General features: G+C 40.6%; 1 protein-coding gene across 1 annotated transcript in view; it reads right to left on the bottom strand.

Moving 5' to 3' along the window:
• The window catches only part of LDAH (lipid droplet associated hydrolase), a 130465-nt gene that overhangs the window by 108153 nt on the left and 1255 nt on the right, over nucleotides 1-21057 (bottom strand). The window contains exon 2 of the mRNA XM_009642527.2: nucleotides 5188-5346. Coding sequence (XP_009640822.1) covers nucleotides 5188-5341 — 154 coding nt within the window. The 5' untranslated portion in view covers nucleotides 5342-5346. The remainder of the gene's footprint in view (nucleotides 1-5187; nucleotides 5347-21057) is intronic.

The following is a 21057-nucleotide window of genomic DNA, read 5'->3' as shown; positions in this document are numbered from 1 at the left end:
TGGATTACATTCTGGCCAGGGTTGCCAGAAGCTACATAAGCAACCTAATCTGCCGATGTGAGGAGTCCTTACTAGATCCAATGCAGTTCTGGCAGATGAGTGGTTAGAACATACAGATTATGTACCAACACATAAATCTTGTATAAGTTAAAGCACATTCTAAAACCAAATTAAAGAGAATTGGTGTAAACATGCTTTACATGGTTTGTAGAATGAGGAACTAGATTCTTTTATTATTAAGCAAACCCCTTGGTCTTGGTGGTGACAGTAGACTTCTGAAGAATTATTCATTCCAGTGATTGCTGAGCAGAGGGAATGATTAACAACTAAAAAAGAAAATGTTTTAGTGGGAGCCAAAAAAAAACAAAATACAAAGGAACTAAGCTTCAGAGCTATACAATTTGTTTTAGTGCAAAATATGATTATATAATGAAACTTAATGTAATTTTTCTTATGCAAATATTGAGGGTGATGATTGTTAAATATCAAAACAGCAGGTGAAGACAAAGCCAGATAATGTATTGAATGCTTTTCAGAGTCTTTACAGTCAAAAAGAGAACTTCAAAGATTTTAAAGCTAACAGGAAGTCTCATTCCAAGGGAGAACACATTAAAGATCTGTCATAATTCTGGCAAATTGTCTGCATTATTTTCACTGCTGAAAAATAGTTAAGTAGTGTTCAAGCAACAACAGTCTTGTTGAAGTAAGTACATGTAACTACCCCTGGGAAAAAAACAGAATCCAAGCCCCCACTTTCTGTTGCACAGAAAACCATAAGCAACTCTTGATTCAGAGGATAAACTCAGGATATTAAATGTTTATACTTTCAAAAAAAAAAAAGTGTCTGGTTAAGTCCTCATAGGCCTTAAACATCACCAAGTCACTGCATGAGTTGGTAAAACAATAAGATGATCCAATAACCCCGCAGCAATCCAACTGCAAGCAGGCAGATCAAGAAACTTGGCAAGCGTAGGGAGCACTCTGCATGCATGACAAAGAACCGAATTCCGAAATGGTTTCTGTGTATTAATGAAACTCGTGTAGCACGCTTTACCACATAAAATGTTATTTACATGATACATTATCAACCATGAACTAACGCTCCTGAGTACAAGATTGCAAATAACAAAACTGCATCATTTACAGCAACGGTAACATAAATTATGAAGCCTGGAACGAAGGTATTGCAGTATGTTCCTACAATGAGATGCAAGAAAAACTTGATGAACAGCAAAACTTCATGAGCTAAACAACATGGTGGTTTTAAAGTTTGTACTGTATTTATTTGCAAAGTTAAATGTTTCATAAATACACAGACACAAATAGACAGATACTCCTAAAACAGTAAAAAAATTCCATTACACTTTGTGGATCCTGGTTTCCAATGAACCCAAGCAATGTTAAATATTGCTATAGTAGATTTTATACTTCACTGCTAATTTTACACTAAACAAACACTGCAAAAGGGAAAGTAGACCTTTATGACACAAGAGAAAAAAAGTAATTCCTGTCCTTTCCGTAACGCCTACATTTCCAGAAAACCATGGACCTGATCCTTCAACAGTACACATTTAATTTTACTCTTATGAGTAAATCTCATTGATTTTAATAGAAAAGAATTCATACTAAGAAAAGCAAACAAGTATACGCATATATTCTGGACTGAGGAAAAATTGGGCCTTTTACACAGTAATTACTTCAGTAAACATTATTACTCCTATACAGAGGTTTTGCTTACACAAGGAAAAAAATGTTACGGAACAAAAAAGTGCACATTAAACATTTCAATTAATATAGTAAAACTTTATTCAAATGATAAGTTTACACAGACTGCCATCACTAAAAACATTAGCTTGTTGCAATTAAATGAGATTGAATTCCACTGCACATTCTGTATTCCAACTGCTTCAAGCACAGTGAGCTATCGGTCCTCAGGAGGCAGAATCCTGCCTCATTTAAAGTCAATGGGAATTTTGCCATTGGTTTCAGAGTAGAAGGAAGTTTTGGAGTCACCTTCCTCCCCCTTTATTAACCATCTGGATAGCTGACTACTTCCTTCAGGCCTAACACTACTCCTTCCAGCTCACAGTCACCATTGCTAAGGTTATTACAGTGTCATCTGGAGATAAGAGAAAGTACTTTCCGAGATCTCGAGCAATCCTCCTTCCTGCAAGCATTCAAATTTTCTCTCAGAGAACAGCAGCACCCTTTCCTTCCCTCCTCTTCCCCTCAAATCAGGACAAGTAGCTGGGACCAAGTATGAGCCTCCCTTGCACCCCATGGCTAGAGAAGTGCCCCGTCAGTCTGGGGTGGGGCACTCCCTCCCTCCTCAGCCCGATCAAGGAGATTTCATTGAGATTGATATACTCCTCCAAGTCATCCTTTTCATTTAAAAAAAAAAAAAAAAAAAAATCAGAGAGACTAGAGAGAAATCCTCCCCATTATGAAATGAAGAAGAATGAAAAAGAAATTTGACTAAAAAACAAAAAAGAAAATAAGTACATAGGATCTATTCTGAAGACTCTTGCAACAATTACATTCTAGGAGAAGCCGAGAATTTTATCATCTTTCTCTTCTATATGCACCCACCAACCCCATTTTGTTTGAGTACATATAAACATGCATGAGTTTCATTAAGACTGGAAAAGTATGCGCCGGAGCAGTTTAATCCACAGAACAACGTACCACATGCAGGAGGACTGACCATGCTTGGGTCAGATCACGGAACACGGGGCTGTGCATGCTCTCCTTTTGGAGTGAGAGTTGCCCTTGTCTGGGTAATTCTTTCCTCAACCTTTACCAAGCTATGATTTTGCCCCTCTCTATTTCATTCCATGAAGAATCTCAAGTAGGGATACATGCCTTTCAAGTGTGAAAACTGCTGGACTCCAGAGGCTCTGCATTTCATACTCGGAAGTTACAAAAGCATGAGGGGAATGCTATCTAATCCTGTTTAGGTACACAAACACGTTGCCAGATGACCCAAGTGTCCGGGTCTCTCCTAAGGCTGTATTTTTGTGTTGGCAGACAGAATTTCCCTTGAAAAATGAGGTATATACAGCAGGAAAAAAACATTTGATTTACGAGAAGCAAAACTGCATTATGTTATGCCAGGTCCTAGTCAGCTCCCTGCCAGCCACAGCAAGGAGCTTGGGTAACTTGATTCACTACTGTATTTGGGTATCTAAAATAAAGATAGCATTACTGTGGTTACAGTGTTTTTTAATTGTTTTCTCAGTGAGAGAACTTCCAGTTTGTTATCAACATAATTCTGAAATAAGAGCAAGACCATAAATCAGCTGCTTGCAAAAGCTTGCAGACCGTGACAAAAGCACTCCGAATATTTCACTGATGTCTATTTCTGGATACCTATCTAGTTCATGTAGGATGTTGTTATTAAGGCATCTCCACAGAACTGTTCTGCAGGAAATAAGCTCCATGTAGCCCTGCCACTACATTTTCTTGAATAAAGGTTTCCTGTGATGAATATAGAGCCCATGAAGTCTGCGTGACTTGGTATATTTTGAGCAGAATAACTTGCTTTCCTAGCAGAGTTACCTTACCTTGGATGCTAATGTCTGACTTTTGTGCTCTTCCCCTACAAATCTTCCTACCGATTTAAGTCGGCTTTACAGATTTACCCTAGTTACAGGTCCTACTGCCAACCCAAACACAAGGGTATCACAGTCTGAAGACAGGTGAAAGCTCCAGAACTTGCGGGGAAAAGAAACACTTAGCTTTTCATTTAAGCCTTCCAGAAATGCTTTAGCTGGAAGAAAGCAGCAACTGGAAAGCATCTAATCAGGTTTGTACCTCCAGAAAACTGTTTGACGATTTGGATCCATACAGATAGTCTTTTACTGAAAAGTTACACTGTACAGAATCTGGCTTAAAAAATTGTTCCCATGAAAGAGTAGCAAGATGTAATAATAGGCGGCTTATTCCTTCTTTTCAGTTCACGAAACAACTTAAACTTCACTGTCACTGGCTTAAAAGTTACACTACTACTCAGCTCCAGGAGGCAAGGGCATAAAATCACTGTGCCCAAAGAAACTAACATAAAATATTCCATGAGGCTTCCAAAACCTTGCAAAAAACCTGAAAAATGGAATCTGTGCTCTCTTTCACCACTAAGTAAGGACCAAGCCACACACTGGCCCATAAACAGCAACAGAGCATACTTTAACAGGAACAGTAAGCCAAAAATCTGAATAATCAGCAGAGTCATTATTCACACCACTGATTTTGGGGAAGTAACAATAGTATCCAAAACATTCAAGTAAACTAAAGGAAATATTAGAAATCTGCAAACCCTAAGGGAGTGAAAGAATCACAGTATCTGTGCTTGAGCAGGCTCAAGCTCTACGCTTTTGCTAATGACAGAACTCCTACAGGTCATTAGAATCATAGAATCATAGAATCGCTTTGGTTGGAAAAGACCTTTGAGATCATCGAGTCCAACCTTTAACCTAACCCTGCCATCCCACCACTAAACCATGTCCCTAAGCACCTCATCTATCCTTTTAAATACCTCCAGGGAGGAGGACTCAACCACCTCCCTGGGCAGCCCATTCCAGGGCCTGACAACCCTTGGGCAGCCTTCAATGAATTTAGGACTTCTCCATTAATTTTAGCATATGCTAAATGAAAGCTTAGAGCTTTCATTTTAAGATGACCAGATTTAAATAAAACTTGGAACTATACAACACTCACTGAGTTCAAGAGGCTTATCATAAAAATTAATGTGCAAAAATCTAAATTAAAAAACATTTACTACAAAAACCCCAGCTTTGAAAAACTACTGTATCCAGAATTTTCCTTCAATATTGTTAACTTTCACCTCTCAGTCAGCACAGAGCTGACATTGCAGTACCACTTCAATGTGCGAGAAATAAACGGAAAGAGAGCAACAGGGGAAAAAAACCACACATGCAATGCTGTCAGCAAACCACCACCACCGCAGAGTAAATGAGTGAGACATCCTAATTTTGCAATTTTACCTTACGGCACTGTTATGTGTACAGATAACAGTACTCAAATATAACAAGGAAATTTCACCATTGATTTTTTGGCCGCATGCACGGGCCAAATTCTTCTACTTATCTAGTGAGATTTTTTAAATTTAATATACCCATTCCAATCATCACATTTCTAGACTTAAAACAACAACAACAAAAAGACCCTTACCAGGAATAATCATGAATAACAGCCTGGGTAGATTTTTACTTTCATCTTTTGAGAGGTCTTTCCAGGGCCCACACTTTAAGACATGGGTAGCAGCTCCGCAACAGTAGATAAATTCTTCATGTAATGGGACAGGCTCTTCTGACACTGACCTCATGTTTGCTGTTGGACAGAGTAAGATACTGTTACAACAGATCAGCAAATATTTACATAGCTGGTTTTTTGTTATTATACCTTCCCACAGAATAATTGTAAAAAAACCCAAACCCTCCCCAAACAGCTGTCATCTCCAGTAAACAGAGGCCCAATTGAATATTTGATGTTTGAATAGGTTGTAGAAGCTGATACGTGTTACTACTATATGAGAGAAAGCATCTTTCAGTTTGTGTCACAACTGTACGGTGATGAACTGGACAATAAGATCTTTTCTACCTTAACGGCAAATAATTTTAAATGTCTTATTCACACTGTGCACTGAAAAGATTCAGTTGAAACCTATTTGAAGGCAAACAAAAGAAAAAATACCAAACAGACAGAACTACTGCATGAATATCTTCGCAAGTTCTATGTGCTTCAACTATAGGAGCACAGCATCGCTTAAAAACAACCACCAAAAACACCCCTCAAAAAACAACCACCAGAATAAAACCCAAAAAAGGAACAAGCTAATTACTAGATTGCCTTCCAGCACTACGTGAGCTCCTCATTTTAAGTGCAGCATAACTTCTCTAGAAATTTTCAAAGGATTAAAGGAGGAGTCTTTGTCAGTTAAAGCTAATTAAGATTTGATCAATTCAGGCAAATATTTATGCTCACCTTCATAACTTTTCTTAAATGATTTGGTTATCTGAATGCAGTGATGGGAAATAAAGCAATACGCTGCCAAATGAACAAGGCATGTTCATCAGTCCATGTATTTATCATATGTAAAATCACTATTAGGCTATCACTTTGGAACTGGCTGACTGACCAAACTCCCATATCTTTCCTTCAACAAAAAAGCTACTTCAAGTGACTACTTATGAATTATACGGTCATCAAGATGAACTACGACATACACAAGCATCTGCCAAAATAACCTGTTACCAGTTACAACTACCGGTGCAGTGACCAAACGAAAAGTCAGAAGCCTGCCCTTGGTGGAGCACGGTCACACATACAAATCACTTGGAACAGAGACCAGTGCTTGGTAAGTCCACAAAGGTGTCTGTATCAACTTCAAGGACTATTTAAGCTCTACAAAATATTTCAGGCTTTTGAAGCAACAGATATGGCTTAAACTGAATTGAAAAACTGGGTTAAATTATTACAGGAATGACTATGCATTCTTTGTTCAACACATGACCATCCATAATGGGAAAGGCTGCCCAACTTAACTGTTCCCAGTTTAATTAAATTGTAACTCAAGTCACACACACTAAAGATTAATCTTTTAGATGAGTCTTTTCGTACCTGTACCTAGTATACCCTGAAAGTTAACTGAAATATGTTACATTATATAGTAAGCAAAAAACCCACGGGATGATAGGCCAGCAGTTCTCAAAAGGAACTCATGGACTTCACACGCTGCCACTGCAGGAAAACGTTTTACTAAGCCTCAGCTTAAAATTAACAGACAAAAGTGCAGCAGTATTTGTGTGGTTTGTGTGGCAAGGTCTTGGTAGTGGGGGGGCTACAGGAGTGGCTTCTCTGAGAAGCTGCCAGACGTCTTCCCTGTGTCCGCCACTGGCCAAGGCCAAGCCAATCAGTGGCAGTGGAAACACCTCTGGGATAACATATTTAAGGAGGGAAAAAAAAATGGCTGTGGCTCAGTAGTCGGAGAGAGAAGAGAGAGGATGAGAGAGAAAACAGCCCTGCAAACACCAAGGTCAGTGAAGAAGGAGGGGGAGAAGGTGCTCCGGGTGCTGGAGAGGAGATTCCCATGCAGCCCCTGGTGCAGCCCATGGTGAGGCAGACTGTCCCCTTGCAGCCCATGGAGGTCCATGGTGGAGCAGATCTCCACCTGTAGCCTGGGGAGGACCCCACACCAGAGCAGGTGGATGCCCAAAGGGAGGAGGCTGTGACCCTGTGGGAAGCCTGCGCCAGATCAGGTTCCTGGCAAGACTTTGTGGACCCGTGGGGGAGGAGCCCACGCCAAGGCAGGTTTGGTGGCAGAACCTGTGACCCCGCAGGGGACCCACACTGGAGCAGTCTGCTCCTGAGGGACTGCACCCTGTGGGTGGGATGGACCCACGCTGGAGCAGTTCATGAGGAACTGCAGCCCATGGGAAGGACTCACGTTTTAGAAGTTTGTGGAGGACTGTCTGCCGTGGGAGGGACCCCACGCTGGAGCAGGGGAAGAGTCCTCTCCCGAGGAAGAAGAAGCGACAGAGACAACATGTGATGAACTGACCCCAACCTCCATTCCCATCCCCCTGTGCCGCTGGGGGGAGTAGGTAGAGAAACTGGGAGTGAAGTTGAGCCCAGGAAGAAGGGAGGGGTGGGGGGAAGGTGTTTTAAGATTCAGCAGTTTTTATCCTCTCCTTCTCTGATTTTGCTTGGTAATAAATTAAATTAATTTCATCCAGTTGAGTCTGTTTTGCCCGTGATGGTAACTGGCGAATGATCTCTCCCTGTCCTTATCTCGACCCACGAGCCTTTTGATCTACTCTTCTCTCTCCTGTCTGGTTAAAGAGGGGAGTGATAGAGCGGCTTTGGTGGGCCCCTGGCATCCAGCCAGGGTCAAACCACCACATCACCTTTAATGTTATTTAGGACGATGATCTTTCCTGAGTTCAAAAGCCACCGTTTTCCGTATAGCTTATATAGCAGCAATCCATCAACACATGGAATTAGGATAAATAATTAAAACAAAATAAGAATTTAATCAAATAAGATGCAACAAAAAAATAACATTACAATAAAACTGAATATTGTTGTATACCACCATGACCTTTAAAACGTCAAAAGGATCTAGTTAAGGACAACATTAAGCCTTTCACATGTTTTTGCTCAGTGAAAAAGGACCATTCATTTTTGAGTACAAGGATGCAAATCCTATTTCCTAATCAGCTTGTGAAGATTTAGGCATGTAAACTGAAGCCTAAGATCTACAAAATTTGCAGGACCATAAGGGGGGCAATACCTTCACAAATAGTCACTAGAAGATTCTCAGTGCTGCACAACTTGAAAGGAACAGATCCGAATGGAGATGTCACATGAAGTTAAGACAACAGGCAATGCAGGAGAGACAGATAATGCTTGGTCTGAACTAACAATAGTACCTTGAGAAAAAATCTAGTATAATGCAAACAGAAAATGCTTCTGGAAGGGAGAAGTGATGTTTAATGCTTTCGATTAGAGCACAATTCTCTGGACGAAGCTTTCTTCCCCCACCTCCCTACTTCACCCCTTGAAAAAGTTCATTTAATGCCAAAGGACACATCTTTACTACTTCATTATTCCCCACATTATTGTCTTTAACTTTCAGTGACTAGAACATAAGTAATTGAAGCGAATATTGTCAAACTATAATAAGGTATATTTTGCAATGCATTATTCCTGCTTTTATTTCTTCATCATTTGAAGCTGAAAGAAGTCAAGAACAGCTCTGATGGAGAAACCCAGTTATATCAAGAACCAAAGTAAACCTTTAGCTTGTTATCCCTTTTCTGAGGTGTTTACAAGCTAAGAAGCAAAAGTAACAAGTCCTTACCCAAGAAAGTAGGTTTTATACAAAATTTCTGATCATGAACCAATTAAATCAGTTCTAAAGTTTTATTTCACTGAACAACTCCACATGGAAATCCCACTGACAACTCTTCATTCACAAGTACCATTTGCAACATAAGGTCATAAACTAAGCAATGAAAAAAGGAAGCTCAGCAACACATGTTGGATTGGAGTGGTAGGCTTTCAAAGTTCACATAGACTCTGGTAGTAGCTTTGGTTCAGTTTTTAACTTAACTTCTGATTTCTAATATGACAATGTTGTAGTACAGAGAAGAAAAGGTTTTCTGAAAAACCGCCTATCTGAGGCAATCGCAAAACGTTTCCTAGTACTAACGCTACGTAATATCTGAGGGATTTTTGTTTATTTATTGTTGAGTTTTTAATTTGTAACTTTTTAGCTTTTAGTAATAGAAATGGACTGGAGACAAAAGCAGAGAAAAGACAGTGGATATACTCCTAAGATACTACCCGGACCTGTTTTAAGATGAAATCAATAATACCCAAAAATACCTCTGGATCTCCTTCCCTCTTCATAAATGAAGCTTGGAAGAACAGTATTTTCATTACAGGCATCTATCTTTGGCATGAATTGCCCACATTTCCCCTAGAAATATATTCAGATGGCCTATCAATTTCCAAACACATTTAATGGGCAGAGGTCTCAAGAGATGAGACTCCTACCAGCCCAGTCAGCTGGCGGAGAGGGCCCAGTTTGTGTCGCAGCTCTACAAAACTTAAGGAGAAGACAGAACCACAAACTTGACCCGTGGAAGCTTCATATGAGTCATCACGGAGAAAAGTAATAGAGATAAAGAGATGCAACTATGTAGGAAATCAGGCCTTATTACATGCAATATTTTCTTCCATCTCTCCAAACCCCACCCATAAACTCTCTAAACACACGTGGAAAAATACTACAAAAAAGGCAGCTTCTGTCAACAGTACTTAATCTAGTAACAAAACTTCTGCTAGAATACATAAACACAGGCTTTGATTTACAGGGTCGGACCTTAGCATGAGATTAACACACCCTTATAATGTATGTGCCTACCTTAAAGCAAACTCCTACTACAGGATACAAAGATCTAGGCCACAGTAGATGGACTGATTAGTGAATAACCATGGGAGCAGCCACTGGTTTCTACCTCACGATGAGACAAATCATCCCCTAGTTAGCAAAGCCTATAATGAGAACTTAGACATACACTTGCACTTACAAACCAACACATATATTTAGGTGTCTTACTAATGATCTGGACTCTACCTACTGTCAGTGTTTCAGATAAGAATATTTGGAATCAGACCTATCCGCAAGTAGCAGATTACTTCTGCCACATGACTAAGTCTCTTTGGTTCAACTGACTCCAAAGGAAAATGCTGACAGTAAAACTAAATTTCCTTCGCATATATTGTGCTTAATTATTTATGCAGCTGTCCTGATAGCACATTACCTGCTCCATTCTACAGCATTACTTGGACTTGAGATTTTATTTGAAAGAACTTGGGAATAACAAAATTTGTGATCTGCATCCAAAATATTATTTAATGAAAGAATTGTCACAAACTCAGCCTAGCACTGCATAATGTAACCAGAGTAAGTCGACTGAGATTTGACCTACAAACTATCCAATTACAACACAGGACAAACAGGTTGGTGTACTTGATCTGAAGAACGATGCTGAAGCGAGAGGTGCAACGGTAATCGCAAGGGCAAAGATAAGTTGCATGAAACAGTGATGGAACCAAAGTAAAGGAGAAAGGACAACTGAAGCAGATCTGACATATGAGATCCCACAAAGCTGTAAAAAATACATCTCAGGGTGCCTATGGCCAGGGTTACTGTGAAGCCACTCTCTATCCTTTTTGATATGTCATGATGACTGGGGGAAGCGCCTGAAAACTGCAAAAAGGCAACCATTATGCACATGTTCAAGATGGAGCGTGCAAGGAGCTATAGGCCAGTCAGACTCATCTCAGTTCTCAGAAAGCTATCAAAGAAACCCCCCCCCAAAGTTGTACCCAAGCACATGAAAGCAACTAGGAGCACACCCTGCGTGATTTGGCAAGGGCACATTGTGGTTGCATAATCTCATTGCCTTCTATGGTGAGATGAATGGCACAGTGGGTGAGGGGAGAACACTAGATGCTGTTTAACTTCACTTGAGCAAGGCTTTCTATGCTGTCTCCCATAGTATTCTTACAGCTAAGCTAGTGAGATATGGACTAATAAGACTATAAGGTGCTCATGGGGAAAGAAGAAAAAAAAAAAAAAGAAAAACACAAACAAAAAGACCAGACCACAACACAAAAAAAATCCCCATTAACTTACCAGCAATGTCCTTCAAGGATCAATATTGTGCCAATACTGTTCAATGTCTTTATTAAATACCTGGACAGTAGGGCAGTATGCACTCTCAGCAGGTTTGTGCATAATAGCAGACAGAGGGGGAGGAAGACACACCAGCTGAAACGCTGGAGGGCAGGGCTGCTATCCAAATGCACCTTGACAGGCTTGAAAAACGGCAACCACATGAAAACCAAGGGCAAATGGGAAGTCCTGCACCTAGACTTCAGTAACCCAATGCAGCAACACAGGCTGGGGACTTGAAGGCCAGGAAGCAGCTTTGCAAAAAAGACACTAGAGGATAACAAGATGAAACAAGCGACAGGACTAGGGGCAATGGATGCAAACTGAAACATAAGAGGTTTCAGTTGAATATGAGGAAGAACTTCTTCACTCTGAGGGTGGCAGAGCACTGGAACAGGCTGCCCAGGGAGGTTGTGGAGTCTCCTTCTCTGGAGATATTCAAAGCCTGCCTGGATGAAGTCCTGTGTAGCATGCTCTAGGAGAGCTTGCTTTAGCAGGGGGGTTGGACTGGCTGATCTCCTGAGGTCCCTTCCAACCCTTACGATTCTGTGATTCTGTGAAACTGAGTCAGTAGTATGCCCTTGCAACCACGAAGACCAAGTGTATACAAGGCTGCATTAGCAGGAGTAGCCAGCAAGTTGAGGGACATGATTATCTTCCTCTGCTTGGCGCTGGAGAGACTGCATCGAGAGTACTGTGTCAGTTTTGGACTCCTCAGTACAAGCAAGACATCAACATATTGGAGAGAGTCAGTTAGATGATACGATGCTGAAGCTTGCGATGTATATCCAAAGAACAAGGACCAACAGTCAAAAGTTGCAATAAAGGAAATTCCAATGACGAAAAAGTCTTCCCACACGCACAATGAGGTTTTTTATGTAATGTAAGAAGTTGCCCAGAGAGACTATGGAAATCTCCAACCCTGGTGATATTCAATGCTTGACTGGCCAATGCTTTCAGCAACCTGACCTACTTTGCCCTTTTTGAGAAAGCATCTGGACTACAGCTTAGGGATGACCTACAGAAGTTGGATGTATTTGAATTCATGAGACTGGACTAGATAAGCCTGAAAGCGCCACAAGAATTGGTTGATGCAATTGCAAGGCTGCTGCTTATCAAAGAATCACAGTAAATCAGGGGAGCTCTTGATAGCTGGGGGCACAGGGGAAGCCAGGAAAAAGAAATATTTGAAATCGTAGCTATTTTTAATCAAGAAAGGTAAGGAGGAGCACCCAGGGCACTGTAGGCTGATCTGGCTCAGCTGAGTCCTCAGAAAAATCACAGGAGCATGTACTCTTCTAATCACATAAAGGAAAAGACTAATCCAGAATATGAAACCAATTTCCCAATGGCAAATCATGCTTGAGCAATGCAGTTGCCTTCAATGATAAAATACCTGGCTACAAGAATAAAAGAAAAGATGTAGATGTAACGCACATTGCCTTATCAAGACTTTTGGCATTGTCTCCCACTGTGTTCTCCTTTCTAGGCTACAGAAACGCAGGCTGAATAAACTGACATGCATAGTTTGAAAACTAACTGAAGAAACTTAAAAGACAGGCAACTACTGGCTGTCAGCTGAATGTCAAACAAGTCAAGTAATCTTGGGTCTATACCGGATCCTATAAAGCTTGACATTTTCATCAGAAACCTAGACTATGAGACAAAAATGCAAACAATGCTGAACCATCTGGGATGGTGGATACAACCAGAGTAGAGCTTCAGTTCAGAGGGTTGTTTCCTTGAGAACCTTAAGGACTGGGCCAACAAATCCCCTATGATGCTCAACTGCAGAAAGCACAAAGATCTGCACCTGGAGCAGAACACCACGCTTCTGAAGCAGCTCAGAAGTAATTGGCGGAGCAGCAGCCCTGCTGAAAGAGATATGTTTGTCATGATGAATGCCAAACTGAAAGACAACAATGTGCTCTCAACACAATGAGGCAAACTATGTATCAGACCGAAATTGGAGAAGCACGGCCAGCAGTCTGAGGGAAGTTACTCTTTCCTTCTATTCAACAGTAGTAAGGACACGTCTGCAATACTGAGCCCAGTTTTGTTCACCTCACCACATCAAGAAGGACATAGGGAAACTTGGGAGGGTCAAGTAGATGACTACCCAGAGGGCGAGCAGCCTAGAGCACATGCCCTCTAAGGAAAAGCTTTATGAACTGTGCTTTTTTACTCTGCCAAGAAGAGGATAAGCTGTAATCAAATAGCAACCTAGAGCAACCTGCAAAGACAGCATAGCCATGGCAGATGCTAAAACAAGAGGCAACAGCTGCAAGTTGTGTCTTGCCATAAACTGTCATTACAAAAAACTTCTTTGCTAGGAAGGCAAAGGAATATTGCTAGGAAGGCAGTGGAATCTCTTTTGTTGGAGGTCTTAAAGACTCAGCTGGACAAAACAATAATTTTGGTCTTAACAGAAGCATGGATTAAATTTTCTCCAGTTTTCTACAAATGAATAGTTTACAATTCTTATGGCCCGAAAACACAAGAGAAAGATAAAGTGTGAGGTGCAACAAGGGTCTAAGCCAATTTTTCTAGCACCTAAGCAAATGCAGAGGGCTTCGTGAGTACACTAAGATGACAATAACTAAGTATACAGGTCAGAGAAAGGGAATCTAAACTAGGTCAGTCCCCCCAAAAGATAGGAAACTGAAGTAGATGTATTCCACGGATTAACTGTACCAGCTTAAATAAAAAAGAAACACTGCCCTAAATGGTAAGCTTATGCGATTGAATTCAATATCACAATGAAAAAGAATAACTGGAAAAATAGAAAGTGAGATTCCTTCTGCTGCCTGCTACGCTAAGGCTCTAACAATTTCTGCAACATTATCCCCAGAAGAGAATCATCCAGACCTGACATAAGCTCCTTGATTTGCAGACTGGAACTAACAGGCTCATAGCTAAGAACTAGAAGCAGAAGGGACAGACTGACCGGCCTGGTGGAAAACCTGCAAAGGTTTTTTCTGCACAGGATGCCTCGATCTCATTAAGGATTTCTTTGGACAAACTACAAAGAGCGGATGCCAGATTTTCTACAGAAAAACAGCAAACATAGGCCAACGACTCTGCAGGCTGTGGTGACATCAGTCACAAATCTTGACCAATTCTGTATAAGCAGCAGCCAGTAGCACATAAAATCGAAACATTTCTTCATTGCACTTTACAGTACAATTCTCTGTCAAAGTCATACAACGGCAAGGACCTGCCAGGCCCTTTCACACTAGTTCTGAATTAGTAAAGAAAAACTGTTCAGTGTTACTCGTAAAAATGTGCAAAGCTAAGAAGTTAACACTACGGACACATCCAACAACACAATGTAGTTATCTGAAATAACCCAGTAAAACCCAAACATTTAAACCTAATGCAGTTCAGAGCAGCAGGCTGGTTTTGTCTAAACCAGGTAACTAGGAGGCCTTATTTTCAGGGAACATTCAATGACCTGGCAATCTGCTGCCTTCAGTTTGTTTGGTTCCTGTGTCAGTCCCCGCACGCCCCTCTCTCAAGCAGTAAAACAGCCAGGAGCATTTCACTGATGACTGTGCAAAAATATCTGTGAAATGCATGGAAATGGGGCACAGCTTACTCATGCTTAGAGCTGTCATGATAAAAAGCTGAAGTGCAGAAAGAGTTTTCATTTCTGAATTGTGCACAGAGGCACCATACAGGAGACTCTGCATAGATGTAAGGAAGAAGCCTAGTTTTAAGAACTGGACCTACAGTATTATCACAAAATTTGGATTTCATTACCACTAATTCATTACCACCTTGTAGCTATCACCAAGAAAGCATGTACTGTCCTGGTGGAAGGGAAGCAGGGAAAATAATTTCTGGGTATCAGTTTTGTACTGGACAAGTAGTCCCTTGTCAGTGCCAAATGTTATAAACCAGTTACTGAGACAGCTTTTCAGCAAAGCAGTGTAGGACTCACAAATCAAAAAAGTGTTAGCTTGGAAAGGCCCAGATTTTGTGGATTCAAATCACGAACAGATGGATCCCCCATCAACCTTGTTCCAACAAGGTGCTTTTCTCTGGTATGAACAATTTGAAAGATTTTTGGGAGTAAGGAATAAAGAAATGAAAAAACCTTTTCAGATCCCACAATGACACACAGCTACATTGGTCTGGTACAAAATTATTTGGAGAGCATGGTCAAAACCCTGAGGAAATGGATTAGGAAGGCCCACCATAACTTTTAACCAATCCTTACATCTCACCGAGAGTTCTGGCTTTAAGAAGTTTAGCATGTACTAATGATCAAAAAAACCCAAATGGAGCTCTTGTTGATTATCATAATAGAACTATTACAGGACTCTTGGTCTTGATTTCCACACTACTCTCAAGAGGATGAAGCAGCAAATGAAAGACTTCCAAGGAAATCAGGCACAATGGCAACCTTTATGAAAGCAGTCACAAGCTTGAAAGCATGAACTGTTGGTCTACAGCACTCAACGTAGTCAGCAGCAAGGGGATCTGACATTTCATTGCAGTTCTGGCAACAAGACACTAAGTTTTATGTCCGGTCTCTGTTTCTCCTTTAGCAACCACAGACCTCAATTTCTGTTTGTGTTGACTCTACTTTAACAAAGGTCTCAAAAACTCAGTTATGCTTGCCCAGTGCTCAAATAGGAGAGCCCATGTCTCTTGTTACCAGGTAGATCAGAAGGTCCTCCATTTGCCATTGCAACTTTAACACTCAGGAACACGTAGCACTGGAATCATAGAAACATAGAATGTTTTGGGTTGGAAGGGGCCCCTAGAGGTCATCTAGTCCAACCCCCTGCAGTGAGCAGGGACACTGCTAACTAGATCAGGTTGCTCAGAGCCCCATCCAACCTGGCCTTGAATGTTTCCAGGGATGGGGCCTCCACTACCTCTCTGGGCAACCTGTACCAGTGTTTCACCACCCTCATTGTAAAGAATTTCTTCCTTATATCCAGTCTAAACCTACTCTGGTTTAGTTTAAAACCATTACCCCTTGTCCCGACACAGCTGGCCCTACTAAAAAGATTTTCCCCGTCTTTCCTATAGGCCCCCTTTAGGTACTGAAAGGCCGCAATCAGGTCTCCCCGCAGCCTTCTCTTCTCCAGGCTGAACAAGCCCAACTCCCTCAGCCTGTCCTCATAGGAGAGGTGCTCCAGCCCTCGAATCATTTCCAGCTCATGTCCAGCTTTTCATCCACCAGCACCCCCAAGTCCCTCTTGCCACAGCTGCTCTCGATCCTTTCTTCACCCAGCCTGTATTGATACTGGGGGTCACCCCGACTCAGGTGCATGACCTTGCACTTGGCCTTGTTGAACCTCATGAGGTTCACACAGGCCCACCTCTCCAGCCTGTCCAGGTCTCTCTGGATGACATCCCGTCCTTCTGGTGTGTCAACTGCACCACTCAGTTTGGAATCATAGCAAGCATAAGCAAGTCCTCAGAAGTTACCCTGGTGTGGCTGAGGGTACACTGAGGCTTCGTATAATACCAGCAACTACAGATGTACCCAAAAGAAAAAAAAAGACATGACATTCTAGAAGTGGCATATGTTTTATCGAACATATTTCAGCACACAGTGGAAGAGGTCCTACTCTTCCACAATCCTACATGATTAATGTGTCCTGACAACCTATTTAATCATACTCAGATGGTAACTTTCACTTTTTCAAAAGAGCTGAAGCATCACAAACTGTTTGTGAACTATTCAGAGCTACAAACATGAAAAGTACCTCAAAAGAGTACAAGTTTGTTTTGGTTTGTTTTTTCTTAAACTACCTTCTTAAGCATAATTAGGGTGATGAATCCCACAGATTACAAGGAAGTGCTAGCTATACTCCTAGCAACTCCCTCATTTCCCAGTTAATAGGCAAGTCTGATGATAACGCTAGTAACACTGATGACCTAAAAAGAAATGAGCAAGAAATTCATTGCTTAAAGAAATAAGCGTACTCAAGGAAGTAATGATGGTTTCATTCGCATGAAAACAAACAGGATGGTTTAATTTGGTGTAATATGGGGTATTTTCCAGAACAGAAAATGGGATTTGGGGAAACTTCAGTCCCAAAGGAAGAAAAAGTTGTTCATTTGCACATAGTATTGCGATCTACTGGACCAATGAAGCAACTTTCAAAGACAGCTTTCCCTCCAAATACTGCATTAATGTATTGGACCCAGAGGAAAATTTTCAGGATTTCAAAACTGAAATCTCACAGAGGAATAAACAGAAGGAGGTGGGCATGAATAACAGGTCAGTATAATAAATATGCTTTAAATGTATGTTCTGAGATCAGAGTGCAATGTTAGCAAAACCTCAGCCAAACGAAGACAGAATTTCTATGTGAGAGAATATAAAAAGTTGATGCTTAAGTACAATGTCTTCCTGGTAAAGAAGGTTTCCAGGGAGAAAAACTATGCCAGGTCTCTTCTGACCAGCAAATTTCACAGAAACGGCAGACTCGTGTCAAGAGAATCTTGTAAATGAACATTCCCAGCTGCCTGCAGAAAAACCAAGGAAAAAGCAAAAATTCTTCATTAGAAAACCAAAGGGAAATAAATCACAGTTTGGAACGGACAGCATGAGAAAACTGTCACAAATGCGGTAAAGTCTGCAAAGTATGCAATTTGTTTACTTGTTTATTTGAACGTGGATTATGTTGAACACCAGTATTTTGGGAGCCACTGGGCAAAACTGAAATGTAACACCATGATTACAGACCGGGTTAAAATCTTGCTGAAGTTAGAGGTGGCAACATTATACTTCATGAACAAGAACCCATCACGCTTACGCTCAGATACAGAGAAAAGAAACACTAGTGGCCTTCAAACTTAAGTATCTATCACCACCCAAAACAGAGCACATTCAAAATTGAACTGGTGTGAATTATGTGGGAAAAGAGTTGACACAGCCTTTCACAGGGTATTGCTTCAATAGGAGAGAAATAGCAAAATATACTGCCAAAAAAGTGAAAGAACATATAATCAAGGACACAAAGAAATTGAAAATGATATTGAGAGACACAAAACATGCACACGCAAATAGGTTTGTTTATGCTAAGGGTTTGGGAAAAATGCTTGCTCACCGAACAAAGATGATGCTTCTTTGCCATTTGATTCCTAGTATCTCAAGGGAAAGGGAGAACTTTGTATCTTTTCAAAGAAAAAAAGTCAAAGAACTATTTGACTCTGCAACCATATGTTTTATACTCTTTTTTTTTTTTTTCTCCTACATCAAAAAAAAGTACGAGCCCCACATTTCTGTTGGACAGCTGTTTAAATCATACAGGTAATCTGGACAACATTCAACTAAACACAAAAATGCAAGAATTTAAAGTAACAGTAACCTATACATGCATTTAAACCACAGCAACCAAAAGTCAAGCATTTAAAGGAACTTCCATCTTTCAGCAGCAGTAATGACAGGCGAAAGCAGTAAAAAGCAACTGCTACTTCATCTTATGTTAAATAACTCCTTTTCTACCTCCTGTTGGAATAAGATTCACTACTCAATGGAGAGCACTATTCTTTTTTGTGTTCTTGTTAAGTAAGGCAAAGCTCAAAGAGCATAATGAATACTAGTGAGCAACAGATATCAAAGCAAAAAAAAACGTACACCAATCCCATTAGTATCACCCCATCCTCGATTTGGCTTCCCCATCCTTCACTCTGCCGTTCAGCATGAATCTCCCTACGGAACTATCCCTTTATTTTTCTATGTTTCTTCCATATTTCCACATTAGTTGTTCTCCCTTAGCCTAACATATGCTCTGAATTCAAAACACTTTTTTTCTTCCCGCTTTATTATTTCAACTTGCATGTGTTCTTACATCAACTTAGCTCTCTAACTACTGATGGTTTTCCTGCTTTCCAACAAGGACATAAAAGAATTCGTCAAAATACTGTCTACATCCAGTACTACTCACAACAGCACTCCCCAGTAATCTCTCAACCTATGTTTGCTGCTTACCACCTCCTTCTTATGTTTACTGCAGCAGCTGTACATTGATATTCATTTACTAACCTAAACAGCCTCGGAAGGCACTGCTAGCAGAGACACGAAAACAAACAAGGTGTACGCAGCTCTGTGCAAAGACAAGGGAAATCAAACAGGAGAATCAATGAACAGGAGACATAACCAAGAGACTACAAAGAATAATACGAGACAGCATCAGGTCCCTTTCCGAGTCACTACAGTAATATTATATAGTCTGTACTATTAATATAAGCCCTGGAGTCCAAGTCCTTCCCAGTAAGAAGCAACGGTGATGTTCATCATTCTGCTGATCGGGTGGAAAGGACAGGGAATTGAACAGTCATGGTACAGTAGCCAAGAAAGTTCTCCCAGAACCAGAGCTGCAGGAGGGCCTGCACACACTGGTGTCCTGACATACAGACCTACGGTTCTGCTAACAAGAGGATCCAAGTCAATTCACCATCCTGACAACACTGCCAGCTTGTTCCTCAAAATGAGGGCAATCCTTGAAGTATCACCATTTTGCACAGGGACTCAGCTCCTCCCATCAGAATAATCCTGCCAAACCCTGACAACACATGACTATGTACAAATACATACCAAAACAAAGCCTGTGCTCATCACAGGTGCGAATGATAATCCAGTTATCAAGTGATACTCATTTTATTTCCAATTAGCACTACAATTTCTTTTGAGAGGTAAAATTTGGAGTGTTGGATTTCGACAAAAAGTTTATATCAGTAAAGGTTGTGTTTTGTTTTTTTTTTTTAAATGAGAAATTTGAGTAAAGAACCTGTTTAAACAAGGAAGAGGATCTAAACAGAAGCAGGAGATGAGACAGAAAAAGGAAAGAACCAGAACAGCAGCATGGTTACTGGCAGCAGCAGGAAGAAGTGAGGATACTGAGGAAAGAACTCCTGCCATACCTGGAGTTGCAACATCTCTGGTTAGACGTTGCTCCGGCCCATCAGGATTACCTAACATATGAGAACAAGGCGCTTTCCACACAATGCACAGCTGCATTAGGTGGTTGTGCAATCCTAGCTACCTAAATAAACAGTTCTCTCATTCATTTCACCCCTCAAATATGTACTCAGGCTAGTATTTTGGTGTGAAATCCCAGATTTATTTCAAGTTTAAGACACTGTTAAGTTCAGGTGTTTCATATTATGAGTATTCTTTTATCAGAACAACTTACATCCCCAAGTGTAACCCGCTTACAAACCTTACTGGACATCTAAATATTATCATTCAAAGTGTAAGCTGGAGTCAAATTTAATCAAGCACTTCACTGAAAATTCACAGTATTGCACAGTGGTTTGTCAAGAGCAGAGAAAAGTTCACCACTATTAAAAGCATGCCCATTTAAAAAAGCAAAAACAACCTGTCCTTCATATCCTGCATGCATGTTGTCTGTTCAAACGCATGCACCCCACCACTAAAGCTTAAATGTTGAAATTCTGCTCCTAATACTTGGTAAATATATCCCAGACATTATTCAAAATGGGGACTACCGCTTTTTCCAGACAAGGTGCTCTTATTATAATAAATCACAATAATGGAAAAATGTAAATTAAAAAAAATCTAAGCTATCAATAAAAAAAGGCCCAGCAACAACAGCGCTACTACAAAGACTTAGAGTAAATCTTGTCGAATTTACTGGTAAGTTCTTTGGCTTGGCAATCATATTGGAAATTTTGTTTTACCATTACCCATACACAACTTATTGTAATTGCCTTTGTGAATCACCTGAAGCAGATAAACAGGTAATAACTCATCAGTGTCTCTTCTAATTTAAAAAGTAGGAAACGCCAAATGAAAGTAGCAG

This window comes from Egretta garzetta, unplaced genomic scaffold, assembly GCF_000687185.1.
Source record: "Egretta garzetta isolate BGI_Z169 unplaced genomic scaffold, ASM68718v1 scaffold87, whole genome shotgun sequence".
NCBI classification, from domain to species: Eukaryota; Metazoa; Chordata; class Aves; order Pelecaniformes; family Ardeidae; genus Egretta; species Egretta garzetta.
The sequence above is the reverse complement of the archived record's forward strand: the minus strand, read 5'-3'. Positions and strand labels throughout refer to the sequence as shown.